Genomic DNA, 25,412 nt, shown 5'->3' with positions numbered 1-25,412 from the left:
ATTTGACTAAAAAAACACATGTTCCTCACATTTCTGTGGCAGAAAGTTCTGGAATCTGAGAGGAGCCACAAATTTCCTTCCACCCAGCGTTCCCCCACGTCTCCCGATAAAAATGATACCTCACTTGTGTGGGTAGGCCTAGCGCCCGCGACAGGATATGCCCCAAAACACAACGTGGACATATCACAGAAAACAGAGCTGTTTTTAGCAAAGTGACTACCTGTAGATTTTGGCCTCTAGCTCAGCCGCCACCTAGGGAAACCTACCAAACCTGTGCATTTCTGAAAACTAGAGACCTAGGGGAATCCAAGGAGGGGTGACTTGCGGGGCTCGGACCAGGTTCTGTTACACAGAATCCTTTGCAAACCTCAAAATTTGGCTAAAAAAACACATGTTCCTCACATTTCTGTGGCAGAAAGTTCTGGAATCTGAGAGGAGCCACAAATTTCCTTCCACCCAGCGTTCCCCCATGTCTCCCGATAAAAATGATACCTCACTTGTGTGGGTAGGCCTAGCGCCCGCGACAGGATATGCCCCAAAACACAACGTGGACATATCACAGAAAACAGAGCTGTTTTTAGCAAAGTGACTACCTGTCGATTTTGGCCTCTAGCTCAGCCGCCACCTAGGGAAACCTACCAAACCTGTGCATTTCTGAAAACTAGAGACCTAGGGGAATCCAAGGAGGGGTGACTTGCGGGGCTCGGACCAGGTTCTGTTACCCAGAATCCTTTGCAAATCTCAAAATTTGGCTAAAAAAACACATGTTCCTCACATTTCTGTGGCAGAAAGTTCTGGAATCTGAGAGGAGCCACAAATTTCCTTCCACCCAGCGTTCCCCCACGTCTCCCGATAAAAATGATACCTCACTTGTGTGGGTAGGCCTAGCGCCCGCGACAGGATATGCCCCAAAACACAACGTGGACATATCACAGAAAACAGAGCTGTTTTTAGCAAAGTGACTACCTGTAGATTTTGGCCTCTAGCTCAGCCGCCACCTAGGGAAACCTACCAAACCTGTGCATTTCTGAAAAGTAGAGACCTAGGGGAATCCAAGGAGGGGTGACTTGCGGGGCTCGGACCAGGTCCTGTTACCCAGAATCCTTTGCAAACCTCAAAATTTGGATAAAAAAACACATGTTCCTCACATTTCTGTGGCAGAAAGTTCTGGAATCTGAGAGGAGCCACAAATTTCCTTCCACCCAGCGTTCCCCCACGTCTCCCGATAAAAATGATACCTCACTTGTGTGGGTAGGCCTAGCGCCCGCGACAGGATATGCCCCAAAACACAACGTGGACATATCACAGAAAACAGAGCTGTTTTTAGCAAAGTGACTACCTGTAGATTTTGGCCTCTAGCTCAGCCGCCACCTAGGGAAACCTACCAAACCTGTGCATTTCTGAAAACTAGAGACCTAGGGGAATCCAAGGAGGGGAGACTTGCGGGGCTCGGACCAGGTTCTGTTACCCAGAATCCTTTGCAAACCTCAAAATTTGGCTAAAAAAACACATGTCCCTCACATTTCTGTGGCAGAAAGTTCTGGAATCTGAGAGGAGCTACAAATTTCCTTCCACCCAGCGTTCCCCCACGTCTCCCGATAAAAATGATACCTCACTTGTGTGGGTAGGCCTAGCACCCGCGACAGGATATGCCCCAAAACACAACGTGGACACATCACAGAAAACAGAGCTGTTTTTAGCAAAGTGACTACCTGTAGATTTTGGCCTCTAGCTCAGCCGCCACCTAGGGAAACCTACCAAACCTGTGCATTTCTGAAAACTAGAGACCTAGGGGAATCCAAGGAGGGGTGACTTGTGTGGCTCGGACCAGGTTCTGTTACCCAGAATCCTTTGCAAACCTCAAAATTTGGCTAAAAAAACACATGTTCCTCACATTTCTGTGGCAGAAAGTTCTGGAATCTGAGAGGAGCCACAAATTTCCTTCCACCCAGCGTTCCCCCACGTCTCCCGATAAAAATGATACCTCACTTGTGTGGGTAGGCCTAGCGCCCGCGACAGGATATACCCCAAAACACAACGTGGACATATCACAGAAAACAGAGCTGTTTTTAGCAAAGTGACTACCTGTAGATTTTGGCCTCTAGCTCAGCCGCCACCTAGGGAAACCTACTAAACCTGTGCATTTCTGAAAACTAGAGACCTAGGGGAATCCAAGGAGGGGTGACTTGCGGGGCTCGGACCAGGTTCTGTTACCCAGAATCCTTTGCAAACCTAAAAATTTCGCTAAAAAAACACATGTTCCTCACATTTCTGTGGCAGAAAGTTCTGGAATCTGAGAGGAGCCACAAATTTCCTTCCACCCAGCGTTCCCCCACGTCTCCCGATAAAAATGATACCTCACTTGTGTGGGTAGGCCTAGCGCCCGCGACAGGATATGCCCCAAAACACAACGTGGACATATCACAGAAAACAGAGCTGTTTTTAGCAAAGTGACTACCTGTCGATTTTGGCCTCTAGCTCAGCCGCCACCTAGGGAAACCTACCAAACCTGTGCATTTCTGAAAACTAGAGACCTAGGGGAATCCAAGGAGGGGTGACTTGCGGGGCTCGGACCAGGTTCTGTTACCCAGAATCCTTTGCAAATCTCAAAATTTGGCTAAAAAAACACATGTTCCTCACATTTCTGTGGCAGAAAGTTCTGGAATCTGAGAGGAGCCACAAATTTCCTTCCACCCAGCGTTCCCCCACGTCTCTCGATAAAAATGATACCTCACTTGTGTGGGTAGGCCTAGCGCCCGCGACAGGATATGCCCCAAAACACAACGTGGACATATCACAGAAAACAGAGCTGTTTTTAGCAAAGTGACTACCTGTAGATTTTGGCCTCTAGCTCAGCCGCCACCTAGGGAAACCTACCAAACCTGTGCATTTCTGAAAACTAGAGACCTAGGGGAATCCAAGGAGGGGTGACTTGCGGGGCTCGGACCAGGTTCTGTTACCCAGAATCCTTTGCAAACCTCAAAATTTGGCTAAAAAAACACATGTTCCTCACATTTCTGTGGCAGAAAGTTCTGGAATCTGAGAGGAGCCACAAATTTCCTTCCACCCAGCGTTCCCCCACGTCTCCCGATAAAAATGATACCTCACTTGTGTGGGTAGGCCTAGCGCCCGCGACAGGATATGCCCCAAAACACAACGTGGACATATCACAGAAAACAGAGCTGTTTTTAGCAAAGTGACTACCTGTAGATTTTGGCCTCTAGCTCAGCCGCCACCTAGGGAAACCTACCAAACCTGTGCATTTCTGAAAACTAGAGACGTAGGGGAATCCAAGGAGGGGTGACTGGCGGGGCTCGGACCAGGTTCTGTTACCCAGAATCCTTTGCAAATCTCAAAATTTGACTAAAAAAACACATGTTCCTCACATTTCTGTGGCAGAAAGTTCTGGAATCTGAGAGGAGCCACAAATTTCCTTCCACCCAGCGTTCCCCCACGTCTCCCGATAAAAATGATACCTCACTTGTGTGGGTAGGCCTAGCGCCCGCGACAGGATATGCCCCAAAACACAACGTGGACATATCACAGAAAACAGAGCTGTTTTTAGCAAAGTGACTACCTGTAGATTTTGGCCTCTAGCTCAGCCGGCACCTAGGGAAACCTACCAAACCTGTGCATTTCTGAAAACTAGAGACCTAGGGGAATCCAAGGAGGGGTGACTTGCGGGGCTCGGACCAGGTTCTGTTACCCAGAATCCTTTGCAAACCTCAAAATTTGGCTAAAAAAACACATGTTCCTCACATTTCTGTGGCAGAAAGTTCTGGAATCTGAGAGGAGCCACAAATTTCCTTCCACCCAGCGTTCCCCCACGTCTCCCGATAAAAATGATACCTCACTTGTGTGGGTAGGCCTAGCGCCCGCGACAGGATATGCCCCAAAACACAACGTGGACATATCACAGAAAACAGAGCTGTTTTTAGCAAAGTGACTACCTGTAGATTTTGGCCTCTAGCTCAGCCGCCACCTAGGGAAACCTACCAAACCTGTGCATTTCTGAAAACTAGAGACCTAGGGGAATCCAAGGAGGGGTGACTTGCGGGGTTCGGACCAGGTTCTGTTACCCAGAATCCTTTGCAAATCTCAAAATTTGACTAAAAAAACACATGTTCCTCACATTTCTGTGGCAGAAAGTTCTGGAATCTGAGAGGAGCCACAAATTTCCTTCCACCCAGCGTTCCCCCACGTCTCCCGATAAAAATGATACCTCACTTGTGTGGGTAGGCCTAGCGCCCGCGACAGGATATGCCCCAAAACACAACGTGGACATATCACAGAAAACAGAGCTGTTTTTAGCAAAGTGACTACCTGTAGATTTTGGCCTCTAGCTCAGCCGGCACCTAGGGAAACCTACCAAACCTGTACATTTCTGAAAACTAGAGACCTAGGGGAATCCAAGGAGGGGTGACTTGTGTGGCTCGGACCAGGTTCTGTTACCCAGAATCCTTTGCAAACCTCAAAATTTGGCTAAAAAAACACATGTTCCTCACATTTCTGTGGCAGAAAGTTCTGGAATCTGAGAGGAGCCACAAATTTCCTTCCACCCAGCGTTCCCCCACGTCTCCCGATAAAAATGATACCTCACTTGTGTGGGTAGGCCTAGCGCCCGCGACAGGATATGCCCCAAAACACAACGTGGACATATCACAGAAAACAGAGCTGTTTTTAGCAAAGTGACTACCTGTAGATTTTGGCCTCTAGCTCAGCCGGCACCTAGGGAAACCTACCAAACCTGTACATTTCTGAAAACTAGAGACCTAGGGGAATCCAAGGAGGGGTGACTTGTGTGGCTCGGACCAGGTTCTGTTACCCAGAATCCTTTGCAAACCTCAAAATTTGGCTAAAAAAACACATGTTCCTCACATTTCTGTGGCAGAAAGTTCTGGAATCTGAGAGGAGCCACAAATTTCCTTCCACCCAGCGTTCCCCCACGTCTCCCGATAAAAATGATACCTCACTTGTGTGGGTAGGCCTAGCGCCCGCGACAGGATATGCCCCAAAACACAACGTGGACACATCACAGAAAACAGAGCTGTTTTTAGCAAAGTGACTACCTGGAGATTTTGGCCTCTAGCTCAGCCGCCACCTAGGGAAACCTACCAAACCTGTACATTTCTGAAAACTAGAGACCTAGGGGAATCCAAGGAGGGGTGACTTGTGTGGCTCGGACCAGGTTCTGTTACCCAGAATCCTTTGCAAACCTCAAAATTTGGCTAAAAAAACACATGTCCCTCACATTTCTGTGGCAGAAAGTTCTGGAATCTGAGAGGAGCTACAAATTTCCTTCCACCCAGCGTTCCCCCAAGTCTCCCGATAAAAATGATACCTCACTTGCGTGGGTAGGCCTAGCGCCGGCGACAGGAAACACCCCAAAGCGCAACGTGGACACATCCTAAATTTTGGAAAAAAACAGAGGTGTTTTTTGCGAAGTGCCTACCTGTAGATTTTGGCCTCTAGCTCAGCCGGCACCTAGGGAAACCTACCAAACCTGTGCATTTCTGAAAACTAGAGACCTAGGGGAATCCAAGGAGGGGTGACTTGCGGGGCTCGGACCAGGTTCTGTTACCCAGAATCCTTTGCAAACCTCAAAATTTGGCTAAAAATACACATGTTACTCACATTTCTGTGGCAGAAAGTTCTGGAATCTGAGAGGAGCCACAAATTTCCTTCTACCCAGCGTTCCCCCAAGTCTCCCGATAAAAATGATACCTCACTTGTGTGGGTAGGACTAGCGCCCACGAAAGGAAAGGGCCCAAAACACAACGTGGACACATCACATTTTTTTATAAAAAGCAGTGCCTACCTGTGGATTTTGGCCTGTAGCTCAGCCGACACCTGAGGAAACCTAGCAAACCAGTGCATTTTTGAAAACTAGAAACCCAGGGGAATCCAAGATGGGGTGACTTGCGGGGCTCTGACCAGGTTATGTTACCCAGAATCCTTTGCAAACATCAAAATTTGGCCCAAAAAACACTTTTTCCTCTCATTTCGGTGACAGAAAGTTCTGGAATCTGAGAGGAGCCACAAATTTCCTTCCACCCAGCGTTCCCCTAAGTCTCTCGATAAAAATGGTACATCACTTCTGTTGGTAGGCCTAGCGCCCACAAAAGGAAATGGCCCAAAACACAACGTGGACACAACATATTTTTTCACAGAAAACAGAGGTGTTTTTTGCAAGGTGCCTACCTGTGGTGTTTGGCCTGTAGCTCAGCCGGCCCCAGGGGGCGGGGGGGCAGAAATGCCCTAAAATAAATTTGCCCCCCCAACCCCCACCCTCCCCCGCCGGGAGCGACCCTTGCCTACGGGGTCGCTCCCCCTGCGTGACATTGGCACCAAAAAACAAATCCCCGGTGCCTAGTGGTTTCTGCCCCCTTGGGGGCAGGTTGACCTAAACTCAGCCAATCTGCCCCCAAGGGGGGCAGAAATGGCCTAAATACAATTTGTCCCCCAGGGGAGCGACTTTTGCCTGATGGGTCGCTCCCCATCTCTAAAAAAAAAAAACAAAGAAAAAAAAAAAGAAAAAAAAGAAAAATTCCCCTGGCGCCTAGAGGTTTCTGCCCCCCCCCCCCCCCCCCCCCGGGGGCAGTTCGGCCTAATAATAGGCCGATCTGTCCCCCGGGGGGGCAGAAATGGCCTAAAATAAATTTGCCCCCCCCAACCCCCACCACCCCCCCCGGGAGCGACCCTTGCCTACGGGGTCGCTCCCCCTGCGTGACATTGGCGCCAAAAAACAAATCCCCGGTGCCTAGTGGTTTCTGCCCCCTTGGGGGCAGATTGACCTAAAATTTGCCAATCTGCCCCCAGGGGGGCAGAAATGGTCTAAATACAATTTGCCCCCCCAGGGGAGCGACCCTTGCCTGATGGGTCGCTCCCCATCTCTAAAAAAAGAAACAACAACAAAAAAAAACACAAAAAAAAAATTGCCCTGGTGCCTAGAGTGTTCTGCCCCCCCCCCCAGGGGCAGTTCGGCCTAATAATAGGCCGATCTGTCCCCCGGGGAGCAGAAATGGCCTAAAATAAATTTGCCCCCCCCAACCCCCATCCCCCCCCCCGGGAGCGACCCTTGCCTACGGGGTCGCTCCCCCTGCGTGACATTGGCGCCAAAAAACAAATCCCCGGTGCCTAGTGGTTTCTGCCCCCTTGGGGGCAGATTGACCTAAAATTGGCCAATCTGCCCCCAGGGGGGCAGAAATGGTCTAAATACAATTTGCCCCCCCAGGGGAGCGACCCTTGCCTGATGGGTCGCTCCCCATCTCTAAAAAAAGAAACAACAAAAAAAAAAACACACAAAAAAAAAATTGCCCTGGTGCCTAGAGTGTTCTGCCCCCCCCCCCCCGGGGGCAGTTCGGCCTAATAATAGGCCGATCTGTCCCCCGGGGGGGCAGAAATGGCCTAAAATAAATTTGCCCCCCCAACCCCCATCCCCCCCCCGGGAGCGACCCTTGCCTACGGGGTCGCTCCCCCTGCGTGACATTGGCGCCAAAAAACAAATCCCCGCTGCCTAGTGGTTTCTGCCCCCTTGGGGGCAGATTGACCTAAAATTGGCCAATCTGCCCCCAGGGGGGCAGAAATGGTCTAAATACAATTTGCCCCCCCAGGGGAGCGACCCTTGCCTGATGGGTCGCTCCCCATCTCTAAAAAAAGAAACAACAAAAAAAAAAACACACAAAAAAAAAATTGCCCTGGTGCCTAGAGTGTTCAGCCCCCCCGGGGGGCAGTTCGGCCTAATAATAGGCCGATCTGTCCCCCGGGGGGGCAGAAATGGCCTAAAATAAATTTGCCCCCCCAACCCCCACCCCCCCCCCCCCGGGAGCGACCCTTGCCTACGGGGTCGCTCCCCCTGCGTGACATTGGCGCTAAAAAACAAATCCCCGGTGCCTAGTGGTTTCTGCCCCCTTGGGGGCAGATTGACCTAAAATTGGCCAATCTGCCCCCAGGGGGGCAGAAATGGTCTAAATACAATTTGCCCCCCCAGGGGAGCGACCCTTGCCTGATGGGTCGCTCCCCATCTCTAAAAAAAGAAACAACAAAAAAAAAAACACAAAAAAAAAATTGCCCTGGCGCCTAGAGTGTTCTGCCCCCCCCCCGGGGGCAGTTCGGCCTAATAATAGGCCGATCTGTCCCCCGGGGGGGCAGAAATGGCCTAAAATAAATTTGCCCCCCCAACCCCCACCGCCCCCCCGGGAGCGACCCTTGCCTACGGGGTCGCTCCCCCTGCGTGACATTGGCGCCAAAAAACAAATCCCCGGTGCCTAGTGGTTTCTGCCCCCTTGGGGGCAGATTGACCTAAAATTGGCCAATCTGCCCCCAGGGGGGCAGAAATGGTCTAAATACAATTTGCCCCCCCAGGGGAGCGACCCTTGCCTGATGGGTCGCTCCCCATCTCTAAAAAAAGAAACAACAAAAAAAAAAAAACACAAAAAAAAAATTGCCCTGGCGCCTAGAGTGTTCTGCCCCCCCCGGGGGCAGTTCGGCCTAATAATAGGCCGATCTGTCCCCCGGGGGGGCAGAAATGGCCTAAAATAAATTTGCCCCCCCAACCTCCACCCCCCCACCGGGAGCGACCCTTGCCTACGGGGTCGCTCCCCCTGCGTGACATTGGCGCCAAAAAACAAATCCCCGGTGCCTAGTGGTTTCTGCCCCCTAGGGGGCAGATTGACCTAAAATTGGCCAATCTGCCCCCAGGGGGGCAGAAATGGTCTAAATACAATTTGCCCCCCCAGGGGAGCGACCCTTGCCTGATGGGTCGCTCCCCATCTCTAAAAAAAGAAACAACAAAAAAAAAAAACACAAAAAAAAAATTGCCCTGGCGCCTAGAGTGTTCTGCCCCCCCCGGGGGCAGTTCGGCCTAAAAATAGGCCGATCTGTCCCCCGGGGGGGCAGAAATGGGCTAAAATAAATTTGCCCCCCCAACCCCCCCCCCCCCCGGGAGCGACCCTTGCCTACGGGGTCGCTCCCCCTGCGTGACATTGGCGCCAAAAAACAAATCCCCTGTGCCTTGTGGTTTCTGCCCCCTTGGGGGCAGATTGACCCAAAATTGGCCAATCTGCCCCCAGGGGGGCAGAAATGGTCTAAATACAATTTCCCCCCCCAGGGGAGCGACCCTTGCCTGATGGGTCGCTCCCCATCTCTAAAAAAAGAAACAACAAAAAAAAAAAACACAAAAAAAAAAATTGCCCTGGCGCCTAGAGTGTTCTGCCCCCCCCCCCCCCGGGGGCAGTTCGGCCTAATAATAGGCCGATCTGTCCCCCGGGGGGGCAGAAATGGCCTAAAATAAATTTGCCCCCCCAACCCCCCACACCCCCCCCCCGGGAGCGACCCTTGCCTACGGGGTCGCTCCCCCTGCGTGACATTGGCGCCAAAAAACAAATCCCCGGTGCCTAGTGGTTTCTGCCCCCTAGGGGGCAGATTGACCTAAAATTGGCCAATCTGCCCCCAGGGGGGCAGAAATGGTCTAAATACAATTTGCCCCCCCCCAGGGGAGCGACCCTTGCCTGATGGGTCGCTCCCCATCTCTAAAAAAAAAAACAACAAAAAAAAAACACAAAAAAAAAATTGCCCTGGCGCCTAGAGTGTTCTGCCCCCCCCCCCCGGGGGCAGTTCGGCCTAAAAATAGGCCGATCTGTCCCCCGGGGGGGCAGAAATGGCCTAAAATAAATTTGCCCCCCCAACCTCCACCCCCCCCCCGGGAGCGACCCTTGCCTACGGGGTCGCTCCCCCTGCGTGACATTGGCGCCAAAAAACAAATCCCCGGTGCCTAGTGGTTTCTGCCCCCTAGGGGGCAGATTGACCTAAAATTGGCCAATCTGCCCCCAGGGGGGCAGAAATGGTCTAAATACAATTTGCCCCCCCAGGGGAGCGACCCTTGCCTGATGGGTCGCTCCCCATCTCTAAAAAAAGAAACAACAAAAAAAAAAACACAAAAAAAAAATTGCCCTGGCGCCTAGAGTGTTCTGCCCCCCCCCCGGGGGCAGTTCGGCCTAATAATAGGCCGATCTGTCCCCCGGGGGGGCAGAAATGGCCTAAAATAAATTTGCCCCCCCAACCCCCACCGCCCCCCCGGGAGCGACCCTTGCCTACGGGGTCGCTCCCCCTGCGTGACATTGGCGCCAAAAAACAAATCCCCGGTGCCTAGTGGTTTCTAAAATTGGCCAATCTGCCCCCAGGGGGGCAGAAATGGTCTAAATACAATTTGCCCCCCCAGGGGAGCGACCCTTGCCTGATGGGTCGCTCCCCATCTCTAAAAAAAGAAACAACAAAAAAAAAAAAACACAAAAAAAAATTGCCCTGGCGCCTAGAGTGTTCTGCCCCCCCCGGGGGCAGTTCGGCCTAATAATAGGCCGATCTGTCCCCCGGGGGGGCAGAAATGGCCTAAAATAAATTTGCCCCCCCAACCTCCACCCCCCCACCGGGAGCGACCCTTGCCTACGGGGTCGCTCCCCCTGCGTGACATTGGCGCTAAAAAACAAATCCCCGGTGCCTAGTGGTTTCTGCCCCCTTGGGGGCAGATTGACCTAAAATTGGCCAATCTGCCCCCAGGGGGGCAGAAATGGTCTAAATACAATTTGCCCCCCCAGGGGAGCGACCCTTGCCTGATGGGTCGCTCCCCATCTCTAAAAAAAGAAACAACAAAAAAAAAAAAACACAAAAAAAAAATTGCCCTGGCGCCTAGAGTGTTCTGCCCCCCCCCCGGGGGCAGTTCGGCCTAATAATAGGCCGATCTGTCCCCCGGGGGGGCAGAAATGGCCTAAAATAAATTTGCCCCCCCAACCTCCACCCCCCCCCCCGGGAGCGACCCTTGCCTACGGGGTCGCTCCCCCTGCGTGACATTGGCGCCAAAAAACAAATCCCCGGTGCCTAGTGGTTTCTGCCCCCTAGGGGGCAGATTGACCTAAAATTGGCCAATCTGCCCCCAGGGGGGCAGAAATGGTCTAAATACAATTTGCCCCCCCAGGGGAGCGACCCTTGCCTGATGGGTCGCTCCCCATCTCTAAAAAAAGAAACAACAAAAAAAAAAAAACACAAAAAAAAAATTGCCCTGGCGCCTAGAGTGTTCTGCCCCCCCCCCGGGGGCAGTTCGGCCTAAAAATAGGCCGATCTGTCCCCCGGGGGGGCAGAAATGGGCTAAAATAAATTTGCCCACCCAACCCCCCCCCCCCCCCCCCGGGAGGGACCCTTGCCTACGGGGTCGCTCCCCCTGCGTGACATTGGCGCCAAAAAACAAATCCCCGGTGCCTTGTGGTTTCTGCCCCCTTGGGGGCAGATTGACCCAAAATTGGCCAATCTGCCCCCAGGGGGGCAGAAATGGTCTAAATACAATTTGCCCCCCCAGGGGAGCGACCCTTGCCTGATGGGTCGCTCCCCATCTCTAAAAAAAGAAACAACAAAAAAAAAAAACACAAAAAAAAAAATTGCCCTGGCGCCTAGAGTGTTCTGCCCCCCCCGCCCCCGGGGGCAGTTCGGCCTAATAATAGGCCGATCTGTCCCCCGGGGGGGCAGAAATGGCCTAAAATAAATTTGCCCCCCCAACCCCCACACCCCCCCCCCCGGGAGCGACCCTTGCCTACGGGGTCGCTCCCCCTGCGTGACATTGGCGCCAAAAAACAAATCCCCGGTGCCTAGTGGTTTCTGCCCCCTAGGGGGCAGATTGACCTAAAATTGGCCAATCTGCCCCCAGGGGGGCAGAAATGGTCTAAATACAATTTGCCCCCCCAGGGGAGCGACCCTTGCCTGATGGGTCGCTCCCCATCTCTAAAAAAAGAAACAACAAAAAAAAAAAAACACAAAAAAAAAATTGCCCTGGCGCCTAGAGTGTTCTGCCCCCCCCCCCGGGGGCAGTTCGGCCTAATAATAGGCCGATCTGTCCCCCGGGGGGGCAGAAATGGCCTAAAATAAATTTGCCCCCCCACCCCCCCCCCCCCCGGGAGCGACCCTTGCCTACGGGGTCGCTCCCCCTGCGTGACATTGGCGCCAAAAAACAAATCCCCGGTGCCTAGTGGTTTCTGCCCCCTTGGGGGCAGATTGACCTAAAATCGGCCAATCTGCCCCCAGGGGGGCAGAAATGGTCTAAATACAATTTGCCCCCCAGGGGAGCGACCCTTGCCTGATGGGTCGCTCCCCATCTCTAAAAAATAAAAAAGAAAAAAAAAAAAAAACACAAAAAAAAAATTAGCTCTGGCGCCTAGAGGTTTCTTCCCCCCCTGGGGGCAGATCGGCCTAATAATAGGCCGATCTGCCCCCAGGGGGGGCAGAAAAGGCCATCCCAAAAAATTGCCCCCCCTGGGAGCGACCCTTGCCAAAGGGGTCGCTTTGTTGCGTGACATTCGCGCGCAAAAACAAACTCCCTGGTGTCTAATGGTTTCTGCCCCCCTTGGGGGCAGATTGGCCTTATCAAAATAGGCCAATCTGCCCCTAAGGGGGGCAGAAATGGCCTAAATATATATTGCCCCGTAGGGGAGCGACCCTTGCCTAAGGGATCGCTCCCCACCTAAAAAAAAAGAATTCATCACAAAAAAAAAAAAAAAAAAAAAAATGGTCCCTGGTGCCTAGAGGTTTCTGCCCCCCCTGGGGGCAGATCGGCCTAATAATAGGCCAATCTGCCCCCAGGGGGGGCAGAAAAGGCCTTCCTAAAAAAATGCCCCCCTGGGAGCGACCCTTGCCCAAGGGGTCGCTCCCTTTTGCCAATTTCAAGAAAACAAAAAAAATCCCTGGTGTCTAGTGGGGTTTCAAAAGCCGGATTGCAAGCAATCCAGCTTTTGAAACCTGTGAGAGACTTCAAAGGGAAGGAAATACATTTCCTTCCCTTTGAAGCCTCTCGGGGCCTCCCCCATGGGATTGAAAAAGAAATGCAAAAGCATTTCTTTTTCAATCGCGCTGGAAGCTCTGCTTCCAGCGCGATGGGGGAGACCCTGTGACTAATCAGCGCGCGCTCGCGCGCTGACGTCACAGGGGGGGTTGGGGGGGGTCGGGGGTGGGAGGGGAAGGGCTTCCCCTTCCATCCCTGACTTGGGGGGGTGGGGGGGAACCCCACAGAGGGAGCGAGAGCGCTCCCTCTGGGCTGTGTGCCGAGGACGTAGTGGTTACGTCCTCGGCACAGCAGCACTGTGCCGCAGGACGTAACCACTACGTCCGCGGCACAGAAGGGGTTAAATACACTGACTTCACAATCTACTCTATGGCTAGTCGAAGGCTCAGGCCGAACCGCGTTACCATTTTGTCTGGAGAGCACTTTGCACTTTGTACTTCACATGAAATAAGAAAATAAGAAAATAAATTACATTTCGAGTTGATGGATGGTGCCTGCATCATTCCTGCTTTGAGAAGCTGGTAAATATTGCCTCTCGGATGCTGTTTAATGATTTATGTTTAAATGATTGGTTTAGTCACCGGACTGCATTTGCCGAGCACTCAAAGATGAGCAAATGAGTTCTTACTCTCTCCGGTAAAATATGCTAAGAAATAGAGAACTCTGCTCCTCTCCGGTTTGAAGGCTTTGAAAACACAGGAAGATTTGCACTGTGAACGCTGTTTGGTGAGATGTGAATGCGATACAGATATCTAATGATTCAGAAATATTGGTCACAAAAGAATCTCTGAAATCTCTTTGAGCTCTGAAGGGATAAGGCTGTTTTCACTGTGTAACAGTTAATCTTTTTGATTGGAAAGAAATCGGCAGGAATGGAGTGGTACATTGCAGGGTCACAAACAGAGTCTGTAGAGGAAAAACATGTGACCTCCTCTGTTTAATTTTCGAATTTAAAAGAACAGGGTGACTCCTCTTTTCGCCCTTGTGAAAATGAAACAGACTGCAGGAGCCGAGAAATAAGTAATCTAAGTATCATGAACAATATGTGCAAATAAAGGCTTCCTGTCTGGAGCAAATGAAAAATCAAACAAATTGTGGAGTCTATGAGACACTCTGTTTTAGAATTCGATCTGGGAATAACAATGTATTCTGGGAGTTGGAGGACGGACACACTAATTTCGAGTCCCTTTACTGATGTAAATCCAAAAGGAAGTTGTGTGTTTGAAAGAAATGGAAATTAAAAAGCTGCATGCTCCGAGCCCGTTTTTCACTCCAAAGTCAACATGAGAAAGTGCCTTGAAAACGGAATGGCAGATGTGAGTAACCTCCTACGTTTTCTATCTTTTATGTGCACTTAAGCCTAATAATAAATCACAATCTGTTTTGAAATAACATTCAACAGCGTTTGAAGCAATAATAAAAATAAAAATAAATGAATCTGGAGAGAAGGTGACTGGAACTGTACACTTAGGAACAAAAACCATTATACAAAAAAACAGTGCATCTTAATGTTTAAGCACAAACAAGAGATAAGGAAAACCAAAAGTGCTGGTTTTAAATAGACCGTCACCTCATAGACTGGGAGTGTCTTTGAAAATCCATCATCTGAAAGAACTTGATAAATATAATAAAAAGAAGTAAATATTGGTGCAATAGTGCATTCGGATTTGAGTAACTATTTTTGATATCACCAAAAATGGCTGAGAGAATTACAAAACGAGAACAAATTATGAAGAATCTATTTGAAGAGGAAGGAGCAACGAATATGCAAGAACTCAGCATATCAAGGGATCGAGAATTACCCCTCAATCTACTCATGAAGGAACTGGAACAAGCAAAAATAATGGAGATTAATAAGTGGTGGGAGAAGGCCACATTGCAGAAATATATTGAGAGTGGAAGAGTCACAAGAGGCTTAAGAATCTTTGTTCTACCAACCTTAAATGATATGGATACAGACTTATTAAAACAATGGCAAATTGATACAACTGAATGCTCTATGAAATTAATGCAAACCTTGATAATACAAGCTGAGCGAAAGTTAGAAAAAACTTTATCAAGAATTAAGGATCTTGAAGAAAAGATGTTATCCATACAAACTACGGAAAATGTGAAAAAAATTATAGAGGAAATGGAAAAACGATTGAAGAAACATGAAAAGGAAATACAACTGAAGAAAGCAAAAAAAGTTAATAGGGATAAGATAGATTATTCGACAGGAAGAATTTTCACCTTTGCAAAACGGTTTGATTCCTTTTATACGAAGCAAAACATGGATAGAACAATTGAAAAAGAGAGTCTCCTCGAGCATGGAAAGTTCAGATGCAAGTTCGGGGGACGAAATACAAATAGAGGGGAGACCAAAATTTGATTTTTCAGGAGAAATGAGGCTGTATCATATGGAAACCAGGAGACGTGGAAGGGGAGGACAAAACAAAATGGGACAAAGAGAATAAGGAGACCACAGAGGAAGAGGAAAAGGAAAGAAATAAGAAAGACATCAGGTACAATAATAAATGAGGATGTGGTAATCAATCTCTCATCTAAAAAATTGGGGGGCAAACATCTTAAACTTCTGAATAAAGGGCTTAATTTTTGTCCAATGACATCAATGGACTCAGCGATAGCGAGAATTGATCTCCACAAGTTTTCCAGGAAACTGAAACTAAAAAAATATTTTGGATCAAAAATCAAGAAACAAAGAACAAGTAGATCTCAGGAGATCTTGTCACTAACAGTAACAGACTTGGGATCCCTCAGGACTTTAACATGTTTGGAACAGGAATCAATAGGAGGCTTTGGAGCTACAAACTATGGAGATTTATCAGATCAGGAACTATGTACCACATTGGGGTTGCCAACGGATGAATCCATTTCCAGTCAATACAAACCTAGATCACAATTTTGCCCTCAGTTGCCGGCTGAAAATAACATAGATGTGGTTCAGGAAGTAACGACAGATGGGCTGACAAGAATAGCCTTGGGATTATCTAAAAAGATTAAAAATTATGAGAACCTGCATATGACACAAGAGGATTGGTGTGCACTGAAGGATTTGCAAAATGACAATACAATTGTCATTAAACCATCAGATAAAGGGGGCAATATTGTATTGTTTAGTAGCAATAATTATATCAAGGAAGCCAAGAAACAATTGGGAAATAAAGAAAACTATAGAGAACTAAAAAGCAATCCCCTGAAAATCTATATGATGGAATTCCACTGTATTTTAAAAAAATGGTTATACAAAGGTTTGCTAGAAGATGAAGAATATAGATATCTCAAAACAGACTATCCGATTACCCCACAATATATTTCCTGCCAAAGATTCACAAGAATAAATCAAATCCACCGGGGTGCCCCATTGTAAGTTCCATAGGGTCTCTTCTGGAAAATACTTCAAGATTTATTGACATGTTCCTCTTTCCATATGTATCAAACCTTCCATCATATCTGAGAGACTCTATGGATTTCCTAAACAGGATCAATAACATTCCTTGGAAGCATAATTATATTATGGCCACAATTGATGTTGTTTCCTTATATACATCCATCAGACATAAGGACAGTTTAGAAGCATGTAAATATTTCCTTAGATCAAGATCTGTCAGCTTACTGGGACATTCAGAAATGCTATTAGAAATGCTGCAGTACTGTCTGACTCATAACGTATTTATGTTTGATGGTAAATATTATTTACAAGAACAAGGAACAGCTATGGGGACTTCATTCGCACCCTCGTATGCAAATCTCCTCATGGGGATGTGGGAATCACAGGTGGTCTGGCAAGAGAATAACCAGGAAATGCTAAATCATGTTGTATTATGGGTACGCTACATATATGACCTCTTCCTGGTATGGGAGAGGGAAAGAGAGCCTTTAAAACAATTTATAATATCGCTGAATAACAATCCCCAACAACTAAGCTTTACATATGAAATAAGTGAGTTGGAAATTAACTATTTAGACATTGGTGTATACATAAAAGATAGAAGAATTTGCACAAAAATGCATAGAAAACCCACCAGTGCGAATAGTTTATTACATGCAAATAGCAGACATCCAAAGGCTTTAAAATGGAGTGTACCATATTGTGAATTCCTGAGGGTCAAACGTAACTGTACAGAAGAAGTAGAATTGAAAACTCAAATGACCGAGATGTTTGAAAGATTTCACAAAAGGGGCTACCCGAACTCGGTCTTGGATGATGCACTGAAAAGAGCAATGCAACGAATAAGAGATGAACTTCTGATCCCCAGATCAAAAAGTTGTGATTCAAATATTGATGCTACACGGTACATTATGCGTTTCGATGCAGGGAGTCAAAAGATGAGAAAACTTCTAAAAGACAATTGGAGATTATTACTGTTGGATGAAACATTATCTAAATCACTGCCCAATCATCCACTTATTACATACAGAAGAGCGGCAACAATATGGGGATCATTTAACAAGCAGTCATATGACCCCTCAAAAGAAAAATACATCTAATTGGTTGAGTGATAAAAGGCAAGGCTTCTGGAAGTGTACAAAGTATAAAGTATGTACCCATGGTAAAAATATGACGCATTTCACAACATTTGATGGAAGGATCATAAACATCATGGAAAGAATAGACTGCGAGACCCCATATGTCATTTTTGTATTGGAATGTGTGTGTGTGGTAAAAAATATGTTGGAAGCACAGTGATTAAGTTAAAATTACGAATCTTACAAAACATGAGGGCGATAAGCAATCAAGACATGACATATTCAATAGCAAAGCACATATGGAAAGAACATCTGGGTGAACAAAAAGACTTCAGATACTACGGCATTCAACATATTAAACAGAATGATAGAGGTGGAGACCGAGAGCAAAGATTGAGGAGGATGGAATCCAAATGGATTATTCAAATTGGAACTGAAATGCAGTGGGGGTTGAACATGGATGCAGAGTTACATAGACACCTATAGAAGATAAAGAACAGATAAAAAACAATAAAAAACAGAAAAGATCCAAAAGGGGACATTTGATAAGAGACATGTTCTGAACTGGATTGTCCATCTTGAACCTTCGTGAAGAGTTTGTTAGACCTTAGAGATAATTACCGAAAGATATCATGGGGTTATGAAATTAATGAAACAAATAAGATCCTCATGGGGAAAAGTATCCACTTACATAAAGTTGCAGAATTTAGCAGCCTTTTTGTTTTGGTTATGCTTCATATTTAGCTCAATATGTTCTCTTTTTCCAGGTACTTTACCGTGAACAAATAACCCAATGTGAAGAGAGATGTAAAAATGATATGCAGTGTTTATAGAATAGTCTTTGTTTCAAATGGAATCCCCTAATGTCGATAAATGTGCATTGTTAAACAACATAGAAATGGTACTTTACCTAAAAAGAAAATCTTCAAAGGAAGGGAATAAACATATATATTGATTTAATGAGATACATTTATGTTTAGGGTAAATTTGACCTCCAATTGATACAAATGAACTAAATTTGGGTTACAAATTCGATTAGAAATGCCTGTTAAATGACATAAAATGATCATGGATTTTTATTGGTGAATGTTGGGTGATCACATGATTTAAATACACTGACTTCACAATCTACTCTATGGCCAGTCAAAGACTAAGGCCGAAACATGTTGCCATTTTGTCTGGAGAGCACTTTGCACTTTGTACTTCACATGAAATAGGAAAATAAGAAAATAAATTACCTTTCGAGTTGATGGATGGTGCCTGCGTCATTCCTGCTTTGAGAACCTGGTAAATATTGCCTCTCTGATGCTGTGTAATGATTTATGTTTAAAAAAAAATATATATATATATAAACAAAAAAAATGAGTTCCTTTATAACTGCTTGCCATAAGTTTAATAGAGTGGTACTGTAAAAACGATGGCACGTTTCACCCCGAAGAGGTCTTGAATAGAGATCTGCAAGTAACCCAAACAGTGCAAATGGTATCCGGTGAGATAAGACAGTTCATGATGTTAATAATAGTATTCAAAAGGATTCTGTCATGTTGCTTTCTACTGGATGGTTTACTGCTTTTGCTATATTGAAACAGGCTTCCTCAGTTATCATCAGAATGTAGATATGGATTAAAGTTGACATTTACATGTATAATTTTCCATTTGACGATCTCTTTTTAATTAGGAACTGAAATGAGCTCTGGTTGAATCACATTTGAACTAATTTAATATGTGCATTAGCAGCATAAATATTAGCCCTTTTTTCCTGTCCTGTGCACAGCTACAACCTGTCTCAGCAGGAGGACTTGGCAACCGATGCGAACACACAGTGCTCAGTTTAACAGATGAATACCAATAAAGTGGTATTTTTCTGCCCATCTGTGGTATAAATGCTGTACAATAATGGTGTAAAAGTATTTTACCTCCATCTGTGCCATACATTGGATGGCAAAGAGGAGGAAGTTAATTCCATTGGTTGGTCGTAAGTTGGAAGATGTTCTCCCGTAGGCATTGGCTGGGGAGCAGCTTTCTTAAGAATAGGACGGTGGGTACACCTACATAGAGGGACAGAGTTCATTTGTGGAGATGGTAGCAGTGGTGAAGTGCAGGAGAAGGAAGTGGATCAGCAAGGAGGCATGATCAAGATACACCTACCTTGTTTTGTTTGCAGTTATTCAAGTGATTCCTTGCTGGTTATTAGGACACACACAAGAAATACCAGCATGAAGCTGTTAACATTTCCCATTTTCCTGCCACCATTGTATCACCGTTCACATAAGCTATTTTCAGAGCCCAACTAGAGTTATGAGGTGTTAACAGTTTTTGCTCCCCAACGATCCTCCTCTGCCAATTCAGACAGTGCACTCAACTTAGAAGGATGGGAAAAGCCTTCCAAAAATCTGAATATTATAGTGGGAACCCTACACACAAGTAATACGCCAAACTATGTTAGATATCACAGAAAACAAGTATGAAACAAGGAGTAAATAAAGAAAATTGCAACAACATAATTTGAAAATAGTTTTCTGTTAGGCTTTGTGATTCCAAATAGGTGTACAGGATTGTGTTTTTTTAATTTTCCAGTATAATGCCTCTTTCCAAAATACATAACTAAGATACCCTTTATCATAATAAAATGCAAAAGGCCTATTCACCAAAGGAACGTGTTCTTAAAAAAGAAGAGTTCCCTAATTTGCAGTTGAATGTAACTATAAACACACAAGTAGAACTCCCACAATGAACACTTGCAATGATCTTCATCTTACTTCTAAAGAGCAACAGACAAAATCTGAGTAGAAAGGGTAGTAAGTCACTTACATGAAGATCACTTGTCTGTTTACAGAAATCTTCATAGTCCTGGTCAAAATCTGTCCTCCTCTGATCAATGAAATCGTACTGCTTTTTCTTCATGGTGCCGATGATCGTCTAATCAAGTGATGAAACCAAATGAGTGAAACGACAAATGACAAAAAATTCAGAAACAGGTTACATAAAAACACATTTCTGAACCTAAGGCATTTCCATTGAGGAAATCAACTTTGAGATGGAGAGGCATGTAAGCCTCAAATTTCAAAACTTCCTTAGTAACCTACATTGTTATCGTACTTAAGTTGAAATAGGTGGTGCTGCAGATGTTACCAGATCTGGAGGTGTGTGCATTTGTGGATGACTAGCTGACACTGTTGACAATGACAAAGGCCAAGAAATGCTTTAAGTCATCTTGTTTTTGTTTTTTATTTTATAATTGATCATGTGAAGTTCACGAACATATAAGCTCTGGGCGCCAAGAGGCATAGACTAAATACTTTATAAATCATGGAGGTGTATACTACTCAAGTGCTTCTTATTTATTGGCTCCTAGCCAGCCAAAAGATAACTAGGATAGGAAACCCACAGCTAGTATTTGAGAAAGGCCCCAATAAAGTATCAATCTTACATATTATTGCACCCTTTTTTAACAGCTGACTGTGAAAATCAGAGTTCTAACAAAGAACTAGAGTATTTACCAGCCTCAGAGAATAAATCTGCACTAGATGATATGTTGTTGGAGAAGACAGTTCTAGAAATATTCACTTTCCTGGTCCGTAGTCTCAATATGTACATTATATATGCTGATCATAGATCCTGAAATAATTTATTCCACATTAATTTCCATGTGCTTCTATTCAATATTGAGAGGCATATTTATTAAGGGTTTTGTATTGCCTTTCTTCCACGCAAGGAGGTTCAGAGCGATACAAAATATATTATGAGATTTACCTTGCCACACAAGGCCATCTTGCAAGGCCCTGTATGGCTTGGTAAATATGGAGGATTGCTAGGCAGCACAAGTCACTGTCTTGTGTCACTGTGCGCAATGGAGGAGTTCCAGGCTATGGAGCATTGGTGTCCCCACGCATTCACCCATGGATTCTGAAGCATTCCCAGATTTACCAAAACTGGTAGGCTTGGTAATGCGTCAAAATGCTACACCTGCCCAGTGGAGCATAACAAGGAGAAATATCTCTTTATTCTGTAGCACACATAGAAAGAGGAAAAACAATTCAAGGGATTGTTTGTGCAGAAAGGTGTCCCTTCCTTCACAAAAACAATCCTGCCATGGAGCAAGGGTGCCAGCATTGGCGCTAGGCAGCAATTTGTGCGCCAGCGCAGGCAGAGATCAAGAAGGAATAGTTTCTTACCTGTAACTCCAGTTCTCTTGTAGGGGTATTTCCATGATCGTCATAAGCGTTGAATAGTTCAACTGCTTGCGGGGACCCCGGAGCACTTCTTCCAATATAACTTCTTAAGTGTCCATGTTTGCCTTACTTCAGGAAGGCCTGCCAAGTCACTTAAGAATGTCCATATGCAGCCTAGAGGAAAGGCTACAGTGTCCAAAATTCTTCATCCAGTTTGCTTTTAAAAAGGGATCAATTTGAGATATATGCATGTAAATTCTTGAATGAGGGAACAATGTTCAGAAAAATGACTTCACAAACCTTTTTATATTGCAAAACACTGATGAAGGAGTGCAGGGCAGTGTAGCCCATAGGCTGCCATTAGTAATGAAGACAAAGGAGACTCTGCCTTTAAGAGCAGCCAGCCCTCCAGTATCTCATCATGCCTAGAGAGCGGCAGTAACCTCAGTTCTTTTTGTAGGCAGTCCTAGCTGAGACTAATGAGTAACCTCAGTTAGTAATCTGTCGGCTCCACTGGGGAGGCGGGAGGGTTGCTTATGACTACATGGAAATACCCCTACGAGAGTACTGGAGTTACAGGTAAGAAACTATTCCTTCTCTCGTAGAAGATTTCCATGTATAGTCATAAGCGTTGAATAGAATAGCAAGTTCATCCCCTAACCCATGGAAGAGTAGACAGAACACTCATGAAATACACTTTCAAGCAAAGAGGTTCCTAAGAGAAGTCTGTCGTACTTGAGCATCTGCTCTGGCATCGGAGTCAAGACAATAATGCTTAGTAAAGGTGTGAATAGACCTCCAAGTCGCAGCTCTACAGATGTCTGCTAAGGGAACATTCCTCATTAGGGCCATCGTTGCCGACTTGCCTCTGGTAGAATGCTCTTTTGGGCTGCCAGCTAGTGTTTTATTAGCTAGTTGGTAGCAAAGTAGAATACAGGAGAAAATCCATCTCGATATTGATTGCTTGGAGGTGGCCAGGCAGGTACGAACTGGACCATAATTAACGAACAATTATGAAGATCTCCGAAGAGAACTAGTCTTATCTAGGTAGAATTGCAACACCCTTTTTACACTAGAGAATGGAGAGCCCTCTCTGCTGGAGTAGATGGGTTTTGAAAGTAAGTTGGCAAGGAAATCGACTGGTTGACATGAAAGCCCGATATAACCTTGGACAGGAATTTAGGGTCTGTTTGCAGTACTACCTTGGAGGGGTGAAATACTGTGTCAGGCTCGTGGGCACAGAGGGCCTGAATCTCGCTAACCCTTCGTGTTCATGTGATTGCCACAAGGAAAGCAGTTTCCCAAGCTAGATTTTGGAGAGATGCCTTGTTTATTGGCTCAAATGGATTTTGCATGAGTCGCGAAAGGACAACATTAAGTTCCTATGGTGGGGAAGGGCGCCTAACTGGAGGAAAGACCTTATTTAACCCTTCTAGGAAATCTTTGTCAACTGGAATCCTAAAGAAAGAGGTTTGCGAAGGACTTTTTCTGTATGCAGTCAAAGCTGCCAAATGGACCTTTATTGAAGACAGTTGCAGACCAGATTGAGCCAAATGTAACAAGTATGGAAGAATGACATCTTCCTGGCAAGACGTAGGGTCTATCCTCTTAGAGGAACACCAGATGCAGAATCTCTTCCATTTGAAGGAATATGCCAAACGCATAGATGCCCGCTTCGCCTCCTTTAGGATATCCTTACAATCCTGTGGAAGGTTTAGGTGTCCGTACTGAACTAACTCAGGAGACATGCTGCCAAACTCAAGGAGGAGAGATTGGAGTGTCTCATCTGCCCTCCGAACTTTGTCAGGCGGTCCGGTCTGCATGGTAGCCTGAGATGTGGACGGATTGACTGGTGAAGAAGGTCCAGGAACCACCATTGCCTTGGCCACTCTGGTGCAATGAGGATCATTGTGGCTGAAGTCATTGAGAGTTTGAGGAGGACTGCTGGGATCAGCGGAATTGGTGGAAAGGCATACAGAAATTTGTTGGACCAGTCTATCCACAGAACATTCCCCAGCGATTCTGGGTGGTAAAACCTGGCAAAGAAGTGGCATTTTCTGTTTTCCTCTGTGGCGAAGAGGTCGATAGAAGGTGTGCCCCATAAACGGAAGATATCTTGAACAACATCTTCGTTGAGAACCCACTCGTGGTTCTCTTCGAGAACTCTGCTGAGGGCACCCGCTTATACATTCTGAGCACTTGGAAGGTGAGTTGCCACTATGCTCAACATCCTGGCTAGGAGCCAGTGCCATATTGTCTGGGACTCTTGAGACAAGACTCTGGATCTGGTGCCCCCTGCTTGTTCAGATAGTACATGGTGGTTTTATTGTCTGTCTGGACAAGCAAGCTGTCTGTGGTGAATGACGGGAGAAAGGCCTTGACAGCTAGGTGCACCGCTCGGAGCTCGAGGAGATTGATGTAGTATGACGACTCCTTGGGAGACCAGAGACCTTGTGGTTGTAGATGACCCATATTAGCTCCCCATCTGAGGAGAGAGGCATCTGTCACCATGGTGTGTGCTGGAGGCTGTGGACGGAAAGGCATCCCCTTTAGGACATTGGCTGGAGAACACCACCAGGCGAGGGATCTGATTGCGTGGGTGAACTGAAGAATTCGGTCTTCCCAGTTCCACGACAGTTGATTCCATTGGTCCTCAAGACACTCCTGAAGAGGTCGCATTTGGAGGCAAGTGTTGGGTGTCAGAAAGATGCAAGAGGCCATGAAGCCGAGAAGTGAGGAGACTGTGGGGTGATGCATAGTTTGGAGGGCCAACACTTCTGGAGAATGGATAAGCGTTGTTCTTCCGAAGGACACACTTTTTCCTGCAGTGTGTCTATGGTAGCTCCTAAGTAGTGCAACTTCTGGACAGGAACTGTTGTAGACTTGTGGAAGTTGACATAAAGGCCTAGCCAATAAAGGAGATCGCAAGTCCACTGGAAATGCAGTTGGGCTTCTGCACGGGTGGATGCCACCACAGCCATGCATTTGGAAAAGGTTCTGGTTGCTGACCTGAGACCGAACGGTAGGACGGTGTATTGGAAGTGATCTTGCCTCACAACAAACCTCAGGAAGTTGCAATGCTTTTTTGCGAAGGGGGTGTGAAAGTAGGCATTGTGTAGATCGCATGAGCAAAGCCAGTCCCCTTGCTGAATCTGAGGATTTATTTGTTGTAAGGACAGCATCCTGAACTTTTCCTTTCAGATCCATTTGTTGGCAATTTTGAGGTCTAGAATGGGTCTGAACTCTCTCTTTTTCTTTTTTGGAATGAGAAAATACTTGGAGTAAATTCCCTTGCCACGCTGGTTGAGGGGAAAGGTTTCCACTGCTTTGTTTTCGAGGAGGATGAAAACTTCCACCTTTAGAAGGCCGAGATGAGAAGTGGTGGATTTTGGCGGAATGCTTGGGGGTGGAGTGGAAAACCTGAGACAATACCCATTCTGTACAATGTTTAAGACCCAAGCGTCTGTTGTAATCCGTTGCCACTCTGCCAGGCAATTGGAGATGCTTCCCCCCAACGGAGTGGGTAACGGAGTTGGGGGGGAAGGACATTTTTAGGGTTTTGAGGTTGATGGTTGTTGAGAACCCTGATTGGACTGATGTGTCGATCGTCCCCTCTGTGTTTTTTGCTGAGGTTGATAAGATCTTTGGGACTGCTGGTGAGATCTTGCAGGGAGCCACTGAGGGGTTTGAACCCTCTGAGTGGAGTAGCAGCGTTGGAGATGTCGGAAGGGCCTTTGTTTGTTCTTTGGGTTTTTCAAGACCCACTGCCTTCAATGTGTCCACCTCAGCCTTCATCCTTGCCATCTCATCGTCGGCATGAGAGCCGAATAGAGTGGATCCTGAAAATGTCAGATTCAAAATGCGCTGCTGAGCATCCGGCTTCAGTGATGTAAGCCGCAGCCATGAATGTCTCCGTAGCGGCACTCCGTGGCAGTATGTATGCGCAGAGT

At 46.6% G+C, this 25,412-nt stretch overlaps 1 protein-coding gene across 1 annotated transcript in view; it reads right to left on the bottom strand.

The window, feature by feature from the left end:
• Positions 1 to 25,412, bottom strand: part of DNAH5 (dynein axonemal heavy chain 5) — a 4,110,061-nt gene that overhangs the window by 2,914,010 nt on the left and 1,170,639 nt on the right. The window contains exon 12 of the mRNA XM_069219645.1: positions 20,102 to 20,209. Coding sequence (XP_069075746.1) covers positions 20,102 to 20,209 — 108 coding nt within the window. The remainder of the gene's footprint in view (positions 1 to 20,101; positions 20,210 to 25,412) is intronic.

Source organism: Pleurodeles waltl, chromosome 2_2, assembly GCF_031143425.1.
Source record: "Pleurodeles waltl isolate 20211129_DDA chromosome 2_2, aPleWal1.hap1.20221129, whole genome shotgun sequence".
NCBI classification, from domain to species: Eukaryota; Metazoa; Chordata; class Amphibia; order Caudata; family Salamandridae; genus Pleurodeles; species Pleurodeles waltl.
This window is presented reverse-complemented; position numbering and strand designations above follow the sequence as displayed.